This window comes from Sturnus vulgaris, chromosome 5 (assembly GCF_052056855.1).
Source record: "Sturnus vulgaris isolate bStuVul1 chromosome 5, bStuVul1.hap1, whole genome shotgun sequence".
In the NCBI taxonomy this organism is placed as follows: domain Eukaryota; kingdom Metazoa; phylum Chordata; class Aves; order Passeriformes; family Sturnidae; genus Sturnus; species Sturnus vulgaris.
In genome coordinates, this window is record NC_142247.1 from 27523180 (window position 1) to 27546222 (window position 23043).

The following is a 23043-nucleotide window of genomic DNA, read 5'->3' on the forward strand; positions in this document are numbered from 1 at the left end:
CTGTGAAAAGCCATGTAGGGTAAGGAGCACCGTGACACACCCCAATTCTCCCTGATTTGCAAAGCAAAACCCACTGGGTACAGACATGAACTAGAGTGACTAAGGCTCATAGCATTACAGTTTTTAGGGGTTATGCCATCACAAGATTCTTCTTAGATCAGTGGGATAAATATTGGTCATCCCGATGACAGGGAAAAGGGAGTGATACAGGAAAAAGGGCAGCAGGAACGTCTGTAACTGGCCAGAGCAGGAGAGCACAGCTTGCATGCAAGGTCTGTATTGCAGGGCTGTACAGTGTCTTACTGCACATGAGGCTTATCTACCTGAGTGTAACCAAATTACCATCCTGGCATTTGATGTCCACGGGTGGCACACAGCACTGGAGTGTTTAAGATGTGGTCATCATCAATACAGCATTGCAAATTGAACCTGCACTTTCCATGGACACCTGCAAGACTCATCCAACTGTTTTTCAAGTCAGGTATGTCAGCTGTGCTTGGCTGCTTTATCCTTTAGAGAAAGACGCACTGAGCAACTTGCTTTTCACAGCTCCTCTTCTTGGCTCACAAGTGACACTGTGGTCTATTGCCTGCTTTCCCTCCTTCCTGCACGTAGTACCAGTGCAACTTCCATTATGCCTCCTTCCATTTTGCCTCCAGTGCAGCTTCCATTATATGGCTGGGCCAGCACTGGAGGAGATGGTATGACTGCTGTTTGGGGGCTGAACTGTGCCCACATCTTTAGGCACATGTCTAGGCTTGGTGTTGCAGGAATAGGCCCTTTGGCCCAATGTTGGTTAGTGAAGATGCCAAACCAACACACAACTTACTGCAATTGCAGAAAAACAAAGTGTGTTTGAGAGTGTGACACTGGCCTCTGCACACAGGGAAGAGTTGAGACCAAACAGGGCAAACCAGCTGAGGGGCAAGCCTAATTAGTCAGCAGGGCTGAAGGCAATTGTTCAGGTGTGAGCCCATTGTTTTCCCAGTCCTTTGGTAGCTATTCATTTAAGTAGCTACCATTTATTAAAACGGGGTGAGGCAAAGACAGGAGATTAGTAGTAGGAGAACCATGGAACACACAGGAGGTCAAGAAAGGAGGAGGAAGTGGGTGGCATGGCTGAAGCTCTAAACGCTGGGGAGGGGTGAAGATGGCTTCAGAGCTCACATACTAGAATGCCCAGCCATAGTCCCATGTGTGTGGTCTCCAGTCCTCCGGTCCCAGATTAACTGTTGCCTGGAAGACTTGACTGTACATCATGTGTGCCACCATCCCAAGGAGACCTGGACACAAAGGACAAAGCAAAGAAGTTACAGCAGGAGCCAGAGCAGCATACTTTAGCCTTTAGTGGAAAAGCAGGCTCTCCAGTGCTGGGATTCCAAGACCATAGTAATACACTTACCTGACAGCACTGAGGAGACAGCAGCAAAGGCATTGAGCTTCATCCCACAGACAGGATTGCCAGTATGCAGAATTTCCACCATCAGGAGGATGAAGCTGATGAGCAGCAAGCTGATGTACAGCATCTCTGAACCCAGTGACAGCCACAAGATTCCTGCCAGGAATACAGGATGAAATCATGTTCAAGGAGGAGTACTCCCCTCTCTCAACCGAATACTGAAAAGTTGTCCTTTGGATAGAAGAGAATGAAGGAAAACAGCAAATGCCCAAAAGCAGTCTCCCCAGCCTGTGAGCAAGGGATCAGTGGATGCTGTAGGGGACGGAGTGCCTGTCACACAGGATGGCTTGGCTCTTCTAGCGTGGCAGAGCTGAGATGAACTAAAATGCCCTCTGTAAACAAGCCAGCATTATTCATAAACAGCAAGGAGGAAAGCAAAAGGAGAAAGACAAGGGGAGCTGTTAACTATTAGCATAAAATCTAACGGTCATAAATTGCTCATGAACACATCTGAACTCTAATCACAACAATGAAAGCAAACAATTTTTAACCTGGGACTCAACTAGTTAAGAACTACGTGGTGCATCCATGACTGCCTGGGACATGGCCTCTGGAATTCAGGAAGCTTCTTGCAAGCCAGTACTTCTCACTGAAACCCCAATTAAAATGAAAGTACGCTCCTTAGGGTTGATATTCAGCCAGGATAGTAACATTGACCACTCACCCTGTTTCTTGAACAGAGTGCAGGTACTTTCATGCCTGGGATTTCAAGTGGAATTTAAGTGATACCAGAGTCCACAGCTGAGCTGAGTTCTACAGCTGTGCAGTAAGAATTGAAGCAGAATGAAGAAAGGCATTCTGTAATGCTGGGATGTGGAAAAGCACAGGATTCACTGAGGAAGAAACATTAATCTGACAAATGAAGCAGCACTGTGAACACTACTGTTAGCAACTATTAATGGCTGTAGAGGAGACATTCAGCTGGGGAAAAGGAGTGTGAAGAAAACCCTCATTAATGTGGCACTGACTTGAATACTCAACATCATTAGTGCCATAGAGTCACCCAGCTCTTTAGCAGAAATAGATGAGCTGCATTCCCTGTTTAAAGGAGCTGGCTTGCTTGCTGCAGCACCATCAAGGAGAATATTTCATTAAAGGTCAGATTGTCAAAAGTATTCTGGAGGTCGCAGACACCACACATACACAGAGACCTCTGCATCATTTTCCTTGTGAGTGCAGGCTTTCCACTGATGATGTGTAATTTGGTCTTGTAATGTTGCCTGTGTATCTGCACACACCCAGCTCAGCCAGCCCATCCCACAATCAGCAGTCACACCACCTTGTCCAGTTCTAACCCAGCTATACAATAGCACCTGCACCGGTCATGCTAAGATGATACTTCGTGCAGGAAGGGGTGAAAATGGTGCATGCAAATCCCCAGCATTTATTACACCCTCACTCTCAGGGTTTGAATGCTGACAAACGCTCTGCACCCCAGGCTTTTCCCTTCACATACAAACATCTGAAACGACTTGCCTCCAGCCTCCATCTCAGGGAATAGTTAGCAAGCCCACACCAATTGAAATGCCTTCATTAAGTAGAATCTCTGTAGCATATGTACACTTACATTAAAGTATACTGAAGCTATCCACTGGGTGATTTGAAACATGTGACAAATATAAGAGGGGTGATCTCTCCTACCCAAATGTAGTTTTGTATTTAATGAGGCAAAGACTTCATCTTGAAAGCATAACTGTCAGATGTCCTGTTTACTTACCACAAAGTAAGAGGTGATTCAGCTTTCAGATTCATCATATTAGACCCCAAAACTGAAGCACTGAGTTAACATGTAGCCTGTGTGGGAGGGACTGCCCTGAGGCTGCATCCATCCTCTTTCAGTTTACTACAGCAAGATGACAACCCCAGATCAGGCAACTTACCACATTAGACAAATCCCACTTCATATTGGAGGGAATCTGAGGTTTCTAGCACCGCCTTCACAAATGGCAGTGGTTTATGCAAACATCTGGGAGGAAATCTTTGCTCTTTTAGCAACCACGAGGACAGGATGCCTGGCTCTTTGGGGACTCACCCTGCTGTCGTCACATAGGCAAAATGTTGTAGGTCCCCTGTCCCAAGAGGTGTACTGTACAGCTACAGTGAAATACAGGGATTTGCTCTTACCTCTCTCTGCTGGTGGTGAAAGCTCAATAAAGCTGCGGCATTTCTCTTCTGAAACACAAAACCAATAAACATTTTATAAAACAATGCAGGGAACATAGGAGAAAAGAAAATCTCTTCATCTCACTCTCTTTTCAGTGCATACATCCAGTCATCCCTGAAGCTACCCATCAGACCTTCTCATCCCCGGTCTTTTTCTGACTATCTTTCCAGACCTTCACTGAGGCAAAGGACGAGAAGGCAACATTTTCCTGCAAAACTAGAAATGGCCTTTTCAGAAAAAAAGCTTCAGCAATTCGTAAATCATACTAGCCTCTGCTGAATAGAAAAATCTGTTGCTACTCATTCACAACATTACTGATGATCAGGTCTATTAAGGGTGTAGCTTGTAACAGACTTCAGATCCACCACTTCTGCTGAATTCCCACACACCCTAATCTCAGAAGAGCATTTCTAGCACTGCTTCTCAAAGAAGAAAGCAAAAAAAGAACTTTCCAAGTTAAATACTTCGTGACAGAGATGCAAGTCCCTCTTCTGTGGCAGACACTCATACAGAAATATGGTCCTTGGTCCTCACATTTTAGGCATGCTATTTCAACAAACTGTGTTAATATTTGCTTTGGCTTTTTATGTTGGCCAGGCACAAACTACTGTCTCAGCTGAGGATCCATCATTACTATCTGTAAGTCTCTGTTCCTGCATACTGCATTACTGCATTTGAGGGTCCTCTCCTCCACTTGACACAGTATTTTCTCCCAGACATTTCTGCTTCATGTAAGAATCTAATTTTCTTAATTTCTATCCCCACTTCTAATCTTTCCAAATCTCCTGTGTTACTTCTGTCATCCACAGCTCTCAGGATGCTACCCAGTTTAGTGCCATCTGTGGTTCTCATTAACTTGCAATTTGCTACTTCACCTAGAACTTTAATGAGGATATTCAGTAATGGCTCATCTAAACTGATCCTGAGATTAGCCTGAATAATAAAATCCTTTCTCCAGCTCAAGTCAAACTCCTTTTGTTCCAAGTAGTCTCTTTTTTATTGTTTTTATTGTCTACGCAGTTGCTTCAAAGATGCACAGTAGTGGGTGGGTTGTGCTTGATTTACAGGAAGCAGGAGACTGAGACTGACTGTGCTTCTACCCCATGCTCTATCCCGTGTTCTGCTGCAATCCAGATGTTACATACTTTCTGTGTTCCTTCAGGCACTGGGGTTATTCCAGGACTGCCCAGTGGACAAAAAACTCGTTTAGAGAAATCAGTCCAGGGATGTAGTTTCATTCCCAAAAGCATAATGGAAACACAACCCAACCCAAACCAGTTCTAAATAAACACATCTCCTTTCACAGTCCGTCTGGAAATGCTCATAACAAAAAGCAGCCCACTTGTTAGGACATGAGAGTTTCAAGCACATTCCCTTCTGCTCCAACCCCTCCTTCTGTCTGCTTTTCTTCACCAGTTATTTATTTTCAAACTCTGACAGCAACAGAGATGAAAAATACTATACTGAAAGGATGGCTTGGTTAAAGAAGGTGAGACTTTTGTACTTGGGCAGAGCTGAAGGGAGGGTGGAGGGCTCAGGGGAATGGCCCTGATGAAAGTAACTTTCATCACTCTATCTTTAGATAGAAATCTCTGTGTTGGCCACCTTCTGGATTAGTTCTGATACTTGATGTGTGTACCAGGCAGTAAAGAGCATCTGTGCACTGCAAAGCATCCACCTGTGCTGCTGGCATGGCACGGGTTCCAGCAGAAGGACTTGAGCAAGTCTGGGCAGAAACAACTCAAGGGTGAAGGGGAGCACCAAAGGGTTGTAGTACAAGTTGCACTACCAGTCCCTGGCACTTCAGGATTTACATTGCCAGTCCCACATGGCCAAAAATCACAAATTAAACCTGTCACAATATCACAAAAACTAAAAACAATTACAACATTGCAGCTCTAATCCTCAGGTCTATTTACCTCCTAGCTTTAGTTCCTTTGGGATCAGATCTTCCAGTTTTTTTCTCTGTATCTATGAGGTAGTAATTATCTTTCTCTGGGTTTTTTTTGTTTCGTTTTGTTTTGTTTTGTTTTGCTTTTTAAGAAAAGGCCAGTCTCTGTTTAATAACACAAAACTACTCAGTTTGGTGATTTAACAATTGTAGTCCTCACAGTGATAGCTAAAGATTAACATCTGCATAAAATTACTGTGCTTAAATTTCTGAGAGGGCATGCAAAAAATTACCCTGAAGAGCATGAAGTAAGCTGTGTATAGGAATGGAGATATGGGGAAAGGGAAAGAAGGCTCATGGAAGTTCCCATCACAATGAACAGTGCCATCATAAAGTCACTGTCATCACCACCATTTGCACTTCACAGCCTCTATTTCAGACCAAAGAGCACACCAGAGACAATTATTCTTCATTTCCCTGCTCGGTGAACGTTCCAGTGAAGGACAGAAATACATTGAGCACAGCAGTGCACAGGGCTGATACCATCTAGGAAAAGGCAGAAGACTTTTCTCCCAAGTGTTCTCAGCCTCCCACCTTTCAGTTTCCAACTTCTGTGGAGTAAATACAAGGCAATAAGTTGTGGCTGCCTGAGCAACACACTACCTGTGCCTTCCATGCTCTCTTCACAGGAAAGCCACATCCCTGTGTGGAAGTATCTGAAGGCAAAGCGGTCATCTCCAGTCTCCCAGCTGTAGTGCATTGAGTCCTCAGATGAAATGTTACTTGCATCATCAGATGGAAGGGGGACACCGATGCACTGGGAGGCTTTGGTCTTCCCACACAAAGGCTTGGGCACTTTCTGAGTCCCAGTGCACCAGTAGCTGCCCAGCAAAGCTGTGGTGGAGAGGGTGAGAGCCAGCAGGTTCAGGATGACAGCCAGGAAGGTGCGGCGCAATGGCAGTCCCTTCAGCAGCTCCATCTACAACACACAAATAGGAGAGACCATCACACCAGCCACTTGTCCCACATAGCCTTATGAATGACACCTTTTCCCAGCATGCATGTGTGGGGAGGGGTTATGGGGCACTCATGCTCTCCTCACAGCATCCCAACAGTCCACTCAGCATGGAAGAACCATTTCTTGAAAGCCGGGGAAGTGGACCAATAGGTCAGCTTCAACCATTTCAAAGTATGCTGAATATCTGTACTGGGGAAGAGAGGGTGACATAGCAGGGCTGAGTGCATTGAGGTGTCTGAGCACATGAGAAAAATGAAAGGAACATCAGATTTTTCCACCTCAGAGATGACAGAGAGAAACTGTTAACCAACTTCCCCAAACACCATTGTTGCCTTTACATGAAATACAATGAATGCTCTCTCCAACTAAATGAGAAATCTTACTGCCAAGTGCCCCAAAACACTTTTTAAGCAGTTCATTACTGTACCTAGGGAGATAGAGAGCATAGTGATTTCTCAGTGGGAAAAGGCAGGAAAATGTTCCCTATCGCTGAAGGTCACACATCAAAGCAGTGACTGGCTCAGAGAGGACATGCAGCTATCCCGACCTGGCATCTTAAGTACAAGCCACAGAGCAGCACCTTCCACCTGAGCTCTCATCTGCACATCAGAAATTTGGTAGGGTGGTAGGATGACAGTGTCTCCGCTTTCACACAAAGTGCCAAAGGTTTTATTTTTCCTATAAGAGTGAATGTTGCCACAAACATTCTTACTGATTTCATCTCATCATTAAAAGTAATTCAGAAAGCAGTTTGTGAACCAGAGAGTGTCTCACTCAGAGGGAAGATAAAGATTTTGGGTTCCTGCAAAACCCTGCACTGACTCCTGAGCGCCCCAAAATATCACTCCATAGATTGATTAGATGTCATCTACCCACACATCAACTTTCATGTAATCAATGCATGTCTCTTCCCACGTGGCACTCTCTATGTTTGGCACAACTTCATCCAGATACTCCCACCCTTTCCTATTTATGACTCTGAAAATCTATTTACCCATGAATAGATTCAGTTTGTACAGACGCTGCCTGCTGCTGGTCCTCTTCACTTAACTTCGGCTGACTCACCCAAGGCTGAACGTGTGAGAAAGACCCAGCATTCTGTGGAAAATACTATAAATAAACAATACAAGACCCAGCATTGCATTGTTTGTTACTGCACCACAGATAAAAGTGGTGCAGTTAGAATCACTTTTTCTGCTAACCAGCAAGCTTGGAAACATAGTCAACAAAGATGGTCCTGAAGCTCCTCTTGAAAAGCAGGACCTTATTAGCATCTCATCACACTGAGAGAGCAGTGCCTGACCTTGAAAATCCTCATTGAAAGCAAGAAAATACTCAGCTCCTGAAATTTTCCTGTACTGTTTCATACTCTGGCTTCTTTTGTCTCTTCACCAGGACATTTCTTTTTGCACCTTGGAGATGGTAATGTCTTAATGATGCCATAACTAATGGCTTCCATGATTTGAAGGTATGTAGAATAGCACCATTTTCACAGAGTAGACACCTACTAGGAAGAGTTTCTGGCTAAGATTAGTGGCAAAGTTCTCACTGAAAGTTTTTTTTGATGGAAAATTTGGCTTATGACTGAAAAGGAAATTATAGACAAAATTGCTCTTCTCAGCAACATAATTTTTCACCTGAAAACTGAAACCTTCAGCACACTAAGTTTTTCAGGTTTTAATCAATGCTTAATTATAAGATTTTTCTGTCATCAGGTTTTGGGTTGATCACACTCTCATTTAAGAAAAAATATTCCACTCACAATATTTACAAAAATCATCTTTCTAATTTAAATCTTCAATAGTGGGAAAAATATTCTCTCCAGTTGATTCATGACAGTAGTTGAAAGGCTATATAATTTCAGGAAGAATGTTAAGGAAAAGACATTAAAAATACAAGAAACAAATGAGTCAGAAGTAGGAAGTGGATCAAGGATGCAGAAGACATATGGAATGAGAAGCAGATCTGAACTACTTCCTGAAAACATTGTTAGAAAAGCTTCCCTCCACAAAAGCCAAGCACTCACTGATAATAACCAACCATAATATCAAGATAGCCCCAAAAGGAATGATAGCTGAATTTACCTTAGCAGGAAGTCTTTGAAGTCCTGTTAATTTGGATGAACAGCACAGGAGTGGGACTCACGCTTTGTCTGCTGTTTTGTTCATCTCTATATCCTCCAAGAAACCCAATTGCTGCAAAATCCCTTCCTTCTTTGTCTGGTCCCCTCCTCCTTTGCCTCGCCAGTGATTATTAAATGCGATCCTTCTGATCAGCAGCTGTTTGGTGGAAAACGGTCATTTTGTAATCCACAATGCAATCACAGCACAGCTGTTCTGGGAGATTATATGGGAAGTGATTGGTGCTGTGGGTTGGGATTAAATGCAGAAGAGTGACCTGTATTAACTGAGTAGAAAGTTTCTTTAAAACATTGAAAGATTCCAGCCATCTCCATGTGGTAGTTATTTGGGAACTTCTGTGGAGGAAGATGGCAGCTTTGGCCAATGCCACGGGGGAGGAGTGACCTTAGCTTGGAAACTGCCAGCACCCTTGGCATCAGGTCACCCCTTGCACTGTGCACTGTCTCAGCAGAATGGCAAAGACCAAAAGCATCCTAGCCCTAGGATATCTTCCTGGCCACACCTGATAATTGCAGAAAGGGCAGAATTAAAAAAAAAAAAAAAAAAAAGGAAAAAAAAGTTCATGCAACTGCATCTGCTCTGAGGATTTCAGTCACTGAAGAGATACCAATACAGCTCTCCCCATGGGCACCAGAAATTTTGATGCCAAAGGAGCCCCTTAGCAAAAGAGCTGCTGAGTGGCAGACTGACGCCATGACAGCAACAAGTCAAGCCAAAAGTCAAAGCATAGCAGAATGAGGCAGATTGTCAGTGTCAGTAGTGGCATCTTTTACCAAAATGTGAAGGTCACTGGGAATCCCAGCAGGTTCACGTTGGAGGAATTTGGGAACCTAATACAAAGAGACAGAGATTCACATTCACACAAAGTCCCCTCTGAGGTCTTGTCCTGAAAGTTTAAAGGCTCTCAAAATACCTGTGTGGTGTCAAACCCATGGAAAGTAAGAACGACATCACCTCTCATGAGAATGTGGTAGACACCATGGAGCAGAGCTGCACTGAATCAAACTGCAAGGGAGGAAGGAATCTCAGAGGAAGATACATCCTGTCTTCCCCACGAGAACTTTGCCCAGTGCCAAGGCGGGTGAAGTTCGCACCACCACTGGGAGGGAACGAGGCAGATTCCCTGTATGCTGCTCTGCCAAGACAGAGAAAACCAGTGGTCCATCCATCCTCATCCCCCATGTCCAACAGCAGAGCCCAGATGCAGGTGCAGGAACAGCTCTGGGTGACAGCACAGCCTGTGCCAGCCCCACACAGCACAGGCAGCAGATGGAGGAGTTCATGGTCCAGTACATGGGCTGTGCTATCCTGGGCTCCTGACCCTTCCTGCCCTGAGCACACTGGGCAGTAGCTCTGTGGTTATTTTAATCTCAGTCACTGCATAAACTCCTCTAATATAGATAAGCATTTCTAAGACGGACTAACTGAAAGCAATGCTAAATTGTCCCTGTGCTCCATGGACTGCCTGCAGGGTTTTGATTAATAAAAAGATTCTGTTTGAAACAGATGTACTTAATTTACTGAAGTAGGTAGAACAACAGCTGATGCTCTTTAAATTATTTTTTCTTTCTTTTTTTTTTTTTTTTTCAGTCTGTCCACATCTGGACACCTTAAATTTAACTTCTAAATTCTCAGTTAAAAATTTTTTTAAAAGCCTGGTTTACAAGCTCAAGAATAGATAAAGTCCATCTCTACTGATAACCCTTAACACCTTTCTAATTTTAAGCTTGGTTAGAGTATCATTAAAATCCAAGATTCTCTGTCAGTTTCTAAAGCTGGGTTCATGGCATATGTATCAATGAAATTAAACTGAATTAGTTTCATATGGATAGGAATTCATGTTGGGAAATAAATTTGTCAGAAATACTGTATGGTTTAAAAACTATGCTTATAACAGGTTTAGTATTCTGACTAATGGCAGATATTTATCCTTCCAGAAGATGGCAATCTTTCTCTAGTCTTCTTTTCAGGAATCTCTGCTGCTCATGTGTATGCTGGGTGGAAGCAACACCGAATTTTAGACTTCTATTCCTTCCCTTGAAATTCCTCCCCCCGACTCTTTTTTTTTTTTTTTTTCCCACATTTTTATGAACACAAACTCTTTACTTTGACTCTGAAATAGGGTGTAGGTCTGTCTCTTGGAGTTATCTGAGCCTGGGAACACTTGAAATCACTGGGAAAAGGAAAAAAAGAGGAATGATTGCAGGAGCTTAGCTTCTGCTCACCTTCTGCCTTGCATGAAACTATTCTTTCTAACATTTTTCACAATATTTTGTCAAGTATCACATTAAATTTCCCCAGATAATGGCACACAACTCATAGAATGCCAACACCAGAGCATGTTTCCTGATGTTCACAAAATGATGGGGATTTTTTCTGGTTTTGATTTGGATTTTGGTTGGTTGGTTGTTTTATTTTTTAAAATTTTCTATTAACCTCACCTCAATCTGACCTATTAAAGACAGGAAAATCAAACTGTATCTGTCTTTCGCCCTGCTGTGCCTCCAGTTTTCTCCTCTTTTTATCTGATATTTCCCACCATAATTTGGCTTGGCTAGAGTTTTTGGATGTCTCTTTCTCTTTGAACTCAGCAGCAGCCAGTCCCTGGTGACTCGTTTAAAATTCGCCCATTGAAGTGAATGCCCATAGCAGTTGATTTCCTGTGCAATCAGCCAAATGCTTGACTTATAGAAACAAAACAAGGAAACAAAATGAAAAAAAAAAAAAAAAAGAAAGAAAACCAACAAAATCTTTGCACAGCGCCACTGTGGAGATTGCCAATTCTAAAAAACCCTGGGCGTTGACAAGTGATGCATTTTTATCCTGGCTCTATCACCATCTACACCCTGGCTTGGGTGTATCCTGCCCCAAAGTGACAAATTCAACTCCCAGGGATGTCGGTGGAAAAGAAGGTCAAGGAGACCTTGCCAGATAGGGCCCCAAACTGGCAATATTTAACTGGTGGGTCTCAAGAGGCACACGACTCCCCACAGCCCCCCATGCAGCAATCCTCCAGGGATATCAGGGACCATTTGCTGTCCTGGCAGTGGCTCTCCAGCTGACCTGAGGAGGAAAGGAGAGGAGGAAGGGTGGCTCTTTACACCCATAGAGTCGCTCTGTGAAAACTGGACAAAGACAGGCTCATACTCACCCCTCATTCCACACATTCCTCGCACATGACACTTCCCACCGCTCCTGTTTTTGCTGTTTTTACAGGAAGATCACTCGGACCCGCAGTCCCCTCCCTTACTGCCACGCAGAAAGCAGGATGTCTCCCGAGTGACAGTGACATGGAGAGAGCCAGACTTCTCAAACCCAGTGACAGACTGCAAATGCCAGATTTCTCCCTGAGCTCTGAATAATTCCACTCAGATTGTAACCTTTATTTAGCTGTTTGCATGATGCATTAACTCTTGCTCTGAAAATGACCTCACCAGGCATATTTTTTTCTAGTCTAAGCATATTTAAAGGTGAATTCTGTTTACAAAGATGATCAGCTTACATTGCTAGACACTGAGACTGTGGCAGAAATAAAGATTGAACTGGACTAAGTAAATGCATCTTAAAGATGGACAAACAAGTCAGTTTGGACCTAACTACTTTTTTTTCTTCTACTTTTTTTTTTCTCAAAACAAGTCTTAGTTGGCTGGATTTTTCCCTAATCTTTATGGTTATCAGCCACTCTGAAATCACACAGAAAGCAGATATGAAAAGGAAAAAAAAAATCAGATGCAGCAACAAAGATTTTGAGGACCCACTAGAGATTCTAGGTGTCTCAATTTCTGGATGGGAAATTTAAGACTATATATTATATATAAGGCTAGGGGGTTGCTTTTCACAGAGTACTTAAACTCTAGGATGTGTTCACCTGAGCACACAGAAAAAAAAATAGTATTTATGTAATTTAGCTAACCACTAACTGTAAACAGGCAAGAAAACCACAAATTTATACATAAATCTATAAGGATATTAAAGAGGTGACAGTCCAGAAAAGGATCTATACAAAACTCAAGTAGATAAATGCTTACCTCATCCACTGGTCACTATTCCCATCTGTTCTTCTGAGGCATCCAATGAAATACTACAAGGTGATCATGGATTCACCCCCATGTCTTTCTGTTGGGCTGAAAATGTAGTAGCCAAGAAATTCCATGAGATCTGACCAGATGCTTTAAAATGTACCAAGTCTGTCTTTTTGTTGATGGTTTAATTCTTTCTGAGCTCGCTAAATCATCACAGCACATTATATCAGCTGCTAGATTGGCAAGGCGTCCACTTCTGCAGAACGAGCCTTTGTAATTTGGTAGTCCCCTCTATGAAAATTGTTGCTACTTTTAAATCTACCACTGACGAGTTCTCAGTCTGTTACTACTCAGAATCACAAACATCAGACTCAATGACTGCCACAGGCTCATGGGGCTTTTTATCATCAAGAGGAACCATTGCAAGAACATAGTCTCCTCTCAGATGTAACAGAACCCAAAGAACTTTGATAACCATTTCTAGTGATACACAGAATTCCTACCGGAGCTATAGCACATATTTTATACAAGTAACTGGTATTGACTGTGCAGTAGAATATGATGGAGAAGCCATCACATCCTTAGAAAAGTTATTCCAATGATTAATTAACCTCATTCTTAAAATTTTGCTCTTGCTCTGTAAGTAGTGTCTGCTTTAGTTTTCCAACCTGACCAGGCTGCTCCAACACACAAATAAATACCGAGTGAAGTGATTTCCTAAAAATGTTATTGTAAGAGTCACAAATCAATGCATTTCATTAGAGGCACACAGTGTGATCTAACCAGCTGGCTGGTGGCCCAAATTCCTAGTTCTGTACTTGGCTCTGACACATAATTTTCCCCTCCCATCGGCCAAGTCATTAGTGGTGCATTTACACTGCAGTCAAAGCAGTGGCAATGGTGGGGAGTAAACATTCAGTGCTTGTTTTAATTGGGTGTTGCTAGGAACTTCACTCCAGCAATATGGAGCACAATGCAGGGTACAAACCTAAGTCCAGAAACAGAGTAAACTGTGCTAAGCTCCACATTGTCGTGGCTGGCTTGATAGTTCAAAATAGCCCTTGTTTCCATACACTATAAAGTTGGGTCTTTGGAGTAGTTCCCACAGATGCAAATCTACAGCACAGGGGATCCTTGTTGATACTGAAATCAGCACAAAGACAGAGGGAGATTTTCTGTTTTGGTAATGACAAAATTTAAGGACCTAAAATTAACCTGTGCAGAGTACTTCACACATATGCAGGTGATCTTGGAGTCAAGGATATGTTTAATATGTTTTACAGAAAAAAAAATTGAAACAATACAGTTAAACCACATTGCACTTTGGTTTCTCTCATGGAAATGAGAAAGACAAAGCAACTCTTCTTTGCTTTAATTTATCTTTTCCTCCATTTCACTATGGTGAATCAAAGTAAGTAGAGTTAGAGGAAGCCTACAAAGATTATCTAATCAATCCTTCTGCATCACTATGACCTTAGCAACCTGAAGAACTTTAAGCCTACTGTTGAAAGTTTTTTGCAAGGGACATACCACTCCATCCTGGAATAAAATCCCTTGTAATATATTTTTTTTTCCTAATCAAATCACAACATAAACCAGAAAACTTTTCCATCTCTGCTAAATGCCATGGTGTCTATTCCACATCTGATTTATTTATTCATATGGATTGTCCTCTCAAGGCCATTGGTGCTACATGGTTTATTAAAGTTCTACTCACATGCTGGTATTTGAGGAACCAGTGCCTCAAAGGAAACATCTAAGCTAGCAGGAAAGGTTTGGAAATCTAAAAGAGTGAGTAAGACAGAGAGTTAGCTTTTTTAAGGCAAGGCGTGGGAGGTGTTTTCGTTCTTTAGCTATTAAAAACTCCCTGCTTTGACAAGGGAAAAAAAAGGGGGAAGAGAAAACTGGGAGGGGAAGGATTAATGAATAAAGAGACAGCATGGCAAGAGATGCAGCAAGCATGGTGGCCAGAAGGCACGAGTGAGTTTCTCAGGCTGTGTTCCCTGACAGAGCAGGGGTGCTAGCAAGCACAGATCAGAGGAGTCAAGGTCTAATAGGCTGTCGGAAGAGAACAATGAGATCAGCTTTCCTTACAGTGCTGAGCAGAGGGGATTTGTTACAGTGGCTGCTTTGAAAACAATCATGCTAGATATTAAAATTGCACCTTTCGTCTTTCTGGATATCCTGATAATTATCCAGGTTTGAGGGCATCTCCTTTTTCCCTCAGATTTGATGCAGATTTGGGATTCCTTTCCATTCCTTTCTGGCATTTTGGAATTGTGGCTTCACAGACAGCCCTGCTGTCGAGTGCAATCTCCATGGCTCACGCCTGCCATGGCCTTGCAGGCAGTGTGGGCAGCACGCTGTGCACCAGGGAGAAGACAGGTCAGGACAGGGCAGTGGTGACACCAGTCTGGCCCCTTGCCTTGGAGCCCAGTGGGAAGAGGCAGTGCCAGGAGCAGATGGTGTCACTGCCACGGGCGTGGGCTGCAGCACGTGCGTGCCCTGCCAGGGGAGTTTCGGGGCACCCAGGCTTCCCTACAAGTCCTGAGGGAAAGGAGTGCCCCAGCTGTTAAAACACAAACACAAAATATTTTGGAGACAGCCAGCAGAGAAATTGGGCGTCTGCCTCTCTTCTGCTGTATTTTTTTTTTTTGTTAGCTTTCTTTTGGTTGGGTGGTTTTTTTTTTTCTTTTCTCATTCCTCCTGTCTCCACACCTCCTTGTTTCCTCATAGCCAAGTTTCCACATGCCAGGGCAACCCCAGTTCCATGCATGAGGCAAGGACGTCAGTTCCCAAGGGTGACCCAGCCATGGAAAGGAGGGAGCCAGGCTCAGTGACAGCATCCTGGCCCAAGGGAGGCCAGAACAAGGTGGCCCTGCAGCCACAGCCAGGGGCCTTTGTGCCTTTGTACTTGTATAAACCTGGGTCTTAACCTGGGTCTTAAATCACATGCTGTTTTTTCCATCAGGCTCACAGTTTAATAAAAAAAATATAAACAACTGTCCTTCCTAGCCCCCATTTATTTTTTTTCTGCAATCCCAAGCTGCAATATCTCAAAAGTTCATTATTTAGTCAACTTTGCAGGGGCCTTTGTCATAGATGACAAGAGATCTGTTTCTGACAGAAAAAGAGTGATTTATTTTAATGAAAGACATTGCTCAAAATGTGGTTTGCTGGGTTTTTTAAACGAAAAAGTAATTAAGATCTTTTAAAATGTGGATAAAGCAGAATATTCCCCTGCCAGCCTTGTTCTCAAGAAATAGTAAAGTGGTCTTGACTGAAATTAAAAACAAAAACTAAAAAGAACCCTATAAAACTACTGAAGCAGACATGAGCTAGATGATGTTGGTTTCGAGTCTGGCAAAGGCAAAAGCAACCAAAGCCAGACCTTGTGATGGAATGTGTCAAGTGACTGTTATAAAAAAGAGACTACCAGCAATGTCTGCTGTGTTCTGTGTACCCATTAACATGCTAATCTCAACCTTAGTCTTTCTCAGGTAGCCAGGGACTATTATTGCTGAGCTTTACAACTAAGCATTAGGCATTGTGGCTAAACAGCTTGACTGAACAAGAATTATTTGCCATCACCTCATGTTACCACAGGCAGAACTCAAAGAAATTAGGTCAGGCAGAATGGAAAGAGAACTTCAGAAACCTCTTCCAAACAGTGAAAAGTAGTCCTCTGTGGTACAGTTTCTCATGGGAACCAAAGGATGCAGGCTGGATAATGCACTGGAAAATGTATTGCAGGCAAGAATCTTGCAGGAATTGGGCTAGGCTACAATGTAAAATATTGGACTGAATGAGGTAGTAAGATTTTCCAATCTCTAATTTCCACGGTTTTAAAAAATTGCCACAGTTTGCATTGCTTGAAATTCCTTCATATGAGTTACAGAATCTCTTATTGAGGCAGAATACGAGGTTGGAGCAAGAGAGGTGGGTGTGTTTCCTGGATGACACAAAGGAGAAAAAAAAAAGAAGCCTTCAGTCTGGAAGAGGCTGTGAAACTTGGAGACTGGCTGAAGAGAAAAGGAGGGAACACACCTTGGAGGGACTGCCCCCACCAGGCTGAAACATGTCTGAGATACGCTGAGGACACCATGGTGAAGATTTAGGGGCTAGGTCAGTGGTAAAGAGGGTGGCTCTGAGAGGGCAATGACACTGCCTAAGCAAGCTGCTGTCACTCATGGTCAGTCTGCAGCTCTGGGTAAGAAGTGGGAAGGCTCAGCTCCTGCTCTCTGCATGACTCTCCAATATTAGTTTCCACCAACATATTTTTCAATTATCACAACATTTTGATTAGGGGCTTCTCTCCCACTCTCCTTGTCTTTAAAACAATGATTTTCTGTTTTGCTTTGGTTTGAACCCAGATTTCAGAGGTCTGGATTAAAACGAGGGATTGAAGAGCTGGTCTTTCATGCCAGTCCAGGGCTGAAAAGTAAATATCCTCAATTACTCTCATCAGTCATGAAGCCTCACACACAGCTTTGCCAATGCACTGCAATCCTGACTTTCAACATCCCTAGCATTTCAGTTCATGACTGGATGCAGCCACAGGTCAGCCACACCCCTTTCAAAGCAGGGCACTGGCCTGTGCTAGGGCCCTTCACCACTTTTGGTAAATCTGCCTGTGTAGCAATCCTAAGGATGCCCTTGGGCTCTGCTAAGGGACACCTGAAGTCCAACCTTATTGAGCAATTCCCAGTTCCCTTCCCTAGGAGAGTTCAGTCAATCCTACTGTACCACATTTATTATTCCAGCCGTAGAACACCTCTAGGGCTAACACAGCAGACCAGGAAAACAGCTCTCTCTGCAATCATCATGCTCTAGGTTTGGTAAAAAGGTGACGTGGGAAGTACAATATTGCTAAGATTCCAAATGAAACCTTTCCAAATGAAACTGGTGTTTCTTTCCACCCACAGTCTGTTACAGACCTTAAATGTGTGCTTCACGGCTTTGTTGGAGCAGATCTGCTGTTCTCCTCTCTTCATAGATTAAAATGCATTTTTTAATTATTAAATGAAAATTAAAATCTATAGTGAACTTCCCCACAGACCTTCTTAACCATTTTTACTGCTGGCTTAAACTCTGCACTGAAGATCTAGAGACTGTTGTTTCAAAAGCTCTTCTGAGGTCCTCAAGAAGCTTTGAGATCCTCTAGAACAGAAGAGCTACTGATGTTTTTTCATTGTTGCTAAAGAAAAAACCTGTGGGTCGCAGATCAAATCTGGTAAGGTACAGGCTGTCCCAGACAGCACCAATTGCTGCCCTGGGGATGTATTCAGGAAAGCGTAGGCAGGGGTGTCAGAGGAAACATATATCCAACCTGGCTTTGTTTACTGTATTTCCTAATGGGAAGATTCCTTAACTATTCCTTCTCCACCTTCCCAAGCATTCACTGGTGTCCTTACTCAGACTCCCTCCTCACTAGCCCAGAACCAAAATGTGCAGGCAAGGAAAGTCTGCAGGATCTTAGGCAGCTTATTCTACCATTGTCTGGAAAATAGCCATGTCTTGGGATGCCTATGTCCACCCTTAAAACCCTTCTCTCCCTTTTTCTGAGCCTAGAGCCTCTCTCAGCTACTAGGTTATGTGTAGGCACTAAGAATTCCCACAGAAGAGAGCAGCAGGGAATGCAGGGAGTGCCACTTCAATCTCCTATCCCCAGAGGCAGATTTAATAGAGTGCTTTCCACAGAGCTTAGGGCTCCTAGCAGTGATGATGGAGAATGATTCTCTTTACAGTCGTTTGGAGGTTCTCACAGAGGCTTTCCCCGTAATGGCCACACCTTTCAGGGACACAGACGTATCAGCTGGACACAGCAGATACCTGCTCTGACCCCATGCACAGCATTCACCCTTGGGGCTTCTCCTGCCCACATTGTGGCCATGGTTTCTCTTAAACTCTGTCTTTTTAGGGTGACATCCAAGCTGGACTGAAAAACTTCAAATGACAAGGAATTTACTATCCCTAAACTGTCCCACTAGCTAATCAGCCTCACAGCTCAGTGTGCACATCCTATTTCTAGATGGTCTTCACCACCAGCCAGTGAGGTGACTTCTCTATTAGCAACCTAAGCAGTTCAAGACATGCACAAGTCCTGACAGGCAATTTTCCATGTTGTTTGCATGCTTTGTGGCAAGTTTTGGCTTGTGGCAGCCACTGTTCTCTAAGCAACAGGAGGGTACTCTTCTAACAACCAGGCTGACTCTCACAATTTGGGCCAGGGCATCATTCCTAACAGATTATTTGGGCAAGGCTACCTTCTTTGGAGGAGAAGAAGTTTTATTCAGATGGATGCTGTGCCACTTGCTCTCAGGTTCAGAGAACTAACCCTGGATCACTTTATTTACCAGTGTAGGTGTAATCTAGATTTCAGCAAGACCTTTTTTGCCAGCACTGTTTACTATTCGAAATCTATCTCTCAAGTGAAATATTTGTGGACTTTGATTAAGTCAACTCCTAACTTTCTTTTACATAAACAAAATTTTGAGTCCTTTCCAGTTTTTAGCATCCTTTGTGAACTTCAAACAGGGAAATAGAAGACAGTACTCTAGCATGATCTCACCAGCCAGACCTGTACTGCAGGCCCTCCCCAGATTGCCTTCCTCTTAGGAGCATAGCACAAGGCACAAATCCTCCTGTCCTCACCTGTGTACCTCATTTCCAAGGTCAAGAATCCTACAGATTTGTTCCAACTGGAGAATACACTCATCTTGTCCCTGACATGAGGTCTCAGGGGATCAAGACTTTACTGAGTGCCAAGTTATACTTCCACTGTTCAGCTTGGCCACCGAAGTTAGTGAGACTGAAAAAATGAAAATGTTGTCCCACTCACTATTCCCCTCATACATTTCAGAGTGATGTCTTTCCTAATCTGTTGAGGTTTTCAGCCTGGAGACTATTTTGATTCCCATATCCTCTATAGTGGCATTGTGAGACAGGACATTGTCTCCTATCTCCCTGTCACATCCCAATACATATTTTGCTATAAAAATAACATTTTTATATATGCATATTTATAAATGCCATAACATTTTTTTTGTTCAAATGCACTTAAGACATCTATCTGTGCAGTTTGAGCTGACCTTACTGTTGTTGTCCTCCTCCCTGTCATTTATGCGATATGCAAATATGGCAGAAATTAAATTTTCCTAATAAATGAGTTCAGGAGATGATAAAAGATGACATCCATAGGAACCCCACTAGAATCACTTGCTAATAAGAGAATCTTCCTTGGCAGGTGCTTTCTGAGGTATAACCATCAACATGCTTTCCAGCCATGCAGCAGGGGTGGTATTGGTTATTTGCCTCTTGAAACCCACAAGAAGGTTTCTACATCACAGCCCACAGACTCTTACACACCATAGTCCTGTTCATTCCATCACAACGCAGAAGTAGCTCCCACTCAGTCTCTGCCTCTGTGACCACAGCAAGGCTCCATCATTTCTGTTTGCAGGGCTGTAGGTAACGCCAAGCCAGGGAGCCACTGCAGGCACTCAGTGCTACAAGTTAGGTGAGCACGTAGCCACTGTCACCTTGCCACTACACCAGCTCTCATTGATTTAGGGATACACTGAAGCAAGCTCTGCACTATTGCAAAACAAATACTACCGAGTTTCAGCCTCAGCAGCCCGCAGGTGTGACACAGCTGTCACTGTGCCTCAGCACAAGTGTCACTACCTTGCTAGGCAACAATCACAACATGGTAATGGCCTGTCAATACACCACAGGAAGGTCACAAGGCTGAGTCTTGAATCTTCAGCAGCAAACTCCAGGACTTCTTTTGCTGTCTCCATGGTCAGGCAGCCCAGGAGACAGACATTCTCTCCAGCAACCAATATTTGTATGAGTAATAAAAAAGGGGAAAAGGAAGGGGAAGGGGGAAAGAAAAGGAAAAAAAACCTCAGCCTGCTTTGTGAGCACAAGTACAGTTTGCAGCTATGAGCTTAATTTGCCTGCCACCAGAATGTATTTTTCTCCATATCTGGCCGTTTTCTCCCCAAGGCAGATACTTCACTATCCTAAAAGTTTTAGGGGCTATGGTCGTTTTGTCCCCAAGGTAGATACTTCACTATCCTAAAAATGTTAGGGGCTATGTTCAGCCCTCTTGGAAAATACCTCACTTAGCATACTGGAAGCTTACTGTCCCTACTGCCACCGCAAAGACTTCCCCCTGAAGTCTTGCCCCCGACTGGTAACTTCTGCTGGGCCACTTGGGGGGACAACTCTGCCTTCAGCAGAGAGCAAGGTGGCATTAAGTGCTGAGCACTAGATAAAGCCAAGAAAGCAGGAGTCTCATTGTGCTAACCCTTATCTCCAGAAACACCTTTGACATGCAGAATGTTTGTTCGAGGTGATTACCTGGGTGGAGAGGCTATTGTTGCATAAATTATTTACTTTTAAAACCACAGTTATTTGCCTCCACCCTTCTCACCAGTGTATGCCCTGTGTACCCCAGTACAAACACACCTTAGCATTTGGGAGCACTGGGAAGAACTGCAAAGAGCTCTAGGAGGATAGCTGTGCTGGCGTGCACCTGGACAGAGACAGGTGTCCACTGGGACCAGTCATTAGCACAAACGAGCAAAAATAGTCACCTACCTCTGCTGTAAGGGCTACTGGGCAGAATAGCCCCAGGGGAGCAGGGGCACAAGTGAAGCCTGGTAGAAAGGCATCAATTCCTTTGCCTTTCCCTGTCTCTGCCCATCAGAGGCCATGGTGAGCTTCACTTAATCAGCAACACTTGAGGACGTGGTTTAGTGGTGAACATGGTGGAGGTGCTGGTTGGACTTGATGATCTTAGAGGTCTTTTCCAACTTTAATCATTCTATGATTCTGTGAAATAAACACAGTTTAGCGGGTCTCATGCACAACATGAATGTGCTCCTTCCCATCACTACAGGTGAGAAATATATCTGGCTCTTCTTCTAAAGTTCTGTGCATCTGAAACTCTCAGGACCATTCCTTAACAGCCCGAAGGGAGCAAGCAGTAGAATTGAATGAAAGGGCATGGGTTTGGATATATCGGCGATACAGCTGCACTGATAAGAAATATATTAGAGTGCAGAGGGGAGATGGAAAATCAGCACAGGATTACTGGTTAGAAGGAGCCTGTGTTCCCTGAGGTCCCTGGCAACACTTGCATTGGGTTTTTGTGGAGCAGGGTCACACCCATAGTCTTCATCCCAGACAAAGCAAGTTGATTTCCTGGCCTGCAGTATATCCTGCAGTGTCCAGTCCAGCATTGGAGACCAGAACCGATAGGCTTCCATTATTGGGTTTCCCTTGGGAAGCTGCTCCACACACCCACAAAAGTCAGTCCTGATAATCAACTAAAAATTTCCTTTCTTTCCATTACATCAGATGCTTTCTTCTGGATCTTCTCCCTTAAGCAGCATATTCCACTTGCCTCTGTCCTTCCAAGACAAAGTTTCATCACTGCAGATGCAAGCCCAGTTCTTCAGCAGAGCTGCCTGTCTCAGCCATGCCCTGCCTTGGTTCACCACCCTGTCAAAAGGAAGCACACCACTTGCAATGCTTGGAGCAACACTCAGATTTTCAGAATTATTAAGGAACCATAATCCCAGAGCAATTTGTCAGAGCTGCAGCAGTGACCATGTCCAGGCGAAGAGGCTACAGTCTCAGTGGGACAGGACTGGTTACCTCCAGAGGCAAGTCTTGCTGCTCCTGATGGCAACATTGTGAGCACCAGAAACAGAATAACTGAGGTGCAGAGGTCAGCATCACATATATAGAAATACTCCCCAAAGTATCAAAACTGAAGAGAATTATGAAAAGAAAATTGATTTTTCAGGCATATCATTGCACTCTGTAATAGGGACACAGATCTCTGTGACAGCCATGCTAGTGATGACTACAGCCTTTCAACATCACATGGATTTCCAAGAGTGGTGGTGGCTGATTGTATTTCTCACCAGCATCTGGCACCCTGGGGCCTGGCTTCTCAGCATTGCCATAGAGAAGATAACATTAATAATCATTAGTAATAATATGGTTTGGTTTCTTTCCTCAGACCGTTAGAATAAGTTGTCAATAAGAGTAATGAGCATTGTGCTCGCCTTTCATGCCAGTGCAAATTTAATTCCGATGCTACAAAGGTATTCATTTGGCTCCATGAGGCTATAGAGACACTAGGTCCAGGCACAAATAGCCATATTGCCCAAAATACCAGTCTATTCCAGACGTTCTGTCTCACTAAAAGAACAATTCAAGATTGAGAAAACGAAAAAAAATAGTCACTTATTCCCCACAGCTATTAACCCCTTGTTCCTTCAGTAGGCTTACCAGGGAAACAGTCACAATATGTGAGTCAAACTATGTG

At 43.6% G+C, this 23043-nt stretch overlaps 1 protein-coding gene across 11 annotated transcripts in view; it reads right to left on the reverse strand.

Moving 5' to 3' along the window:
- The window catches only part of GSG1 (germ cell associated 1), a 114696-nt gene that overhangs the window by 6588 nt on the left and 85065 nt on the right, over positions 1 to 23043 (reverse strand). For 4 of the 11 annotated variants that reach the window (XM_088165199.1, XM_088165200.1, XM_088165203.1 and 1 more), the window contains exons 2-5: positions 6178 to 6493; positions 3584 to 3631; positions 1403 to 1555; positions 1172 to 1283 (exon numbers count right to left, since the gene is read on the reverse strand). In XM_088165199.1, coding sequence (XP_088021325.1) covers positions 1172 to 1283; positions 1403 to 1555; positions 3584 to 3631; positions 6178 to 6493 — 629 coding nt within the window. Of the gene's footprint in view, positions 1 to 1171; positions 1284 to 1402; positions 1556 to 3583; positions 3632 to 6177; positions 6494 to 7526; positions 8550 to 8616; positions 11737 to 11824; positions 12218 to 12701; positions 13412 to 23043 lie in introns of those variants that run through there. The other 7 variants (XM_088165207.1, XM_088165205.1, XM_088165206.1 and 4 more) reach the window with 7 other exon arrangements.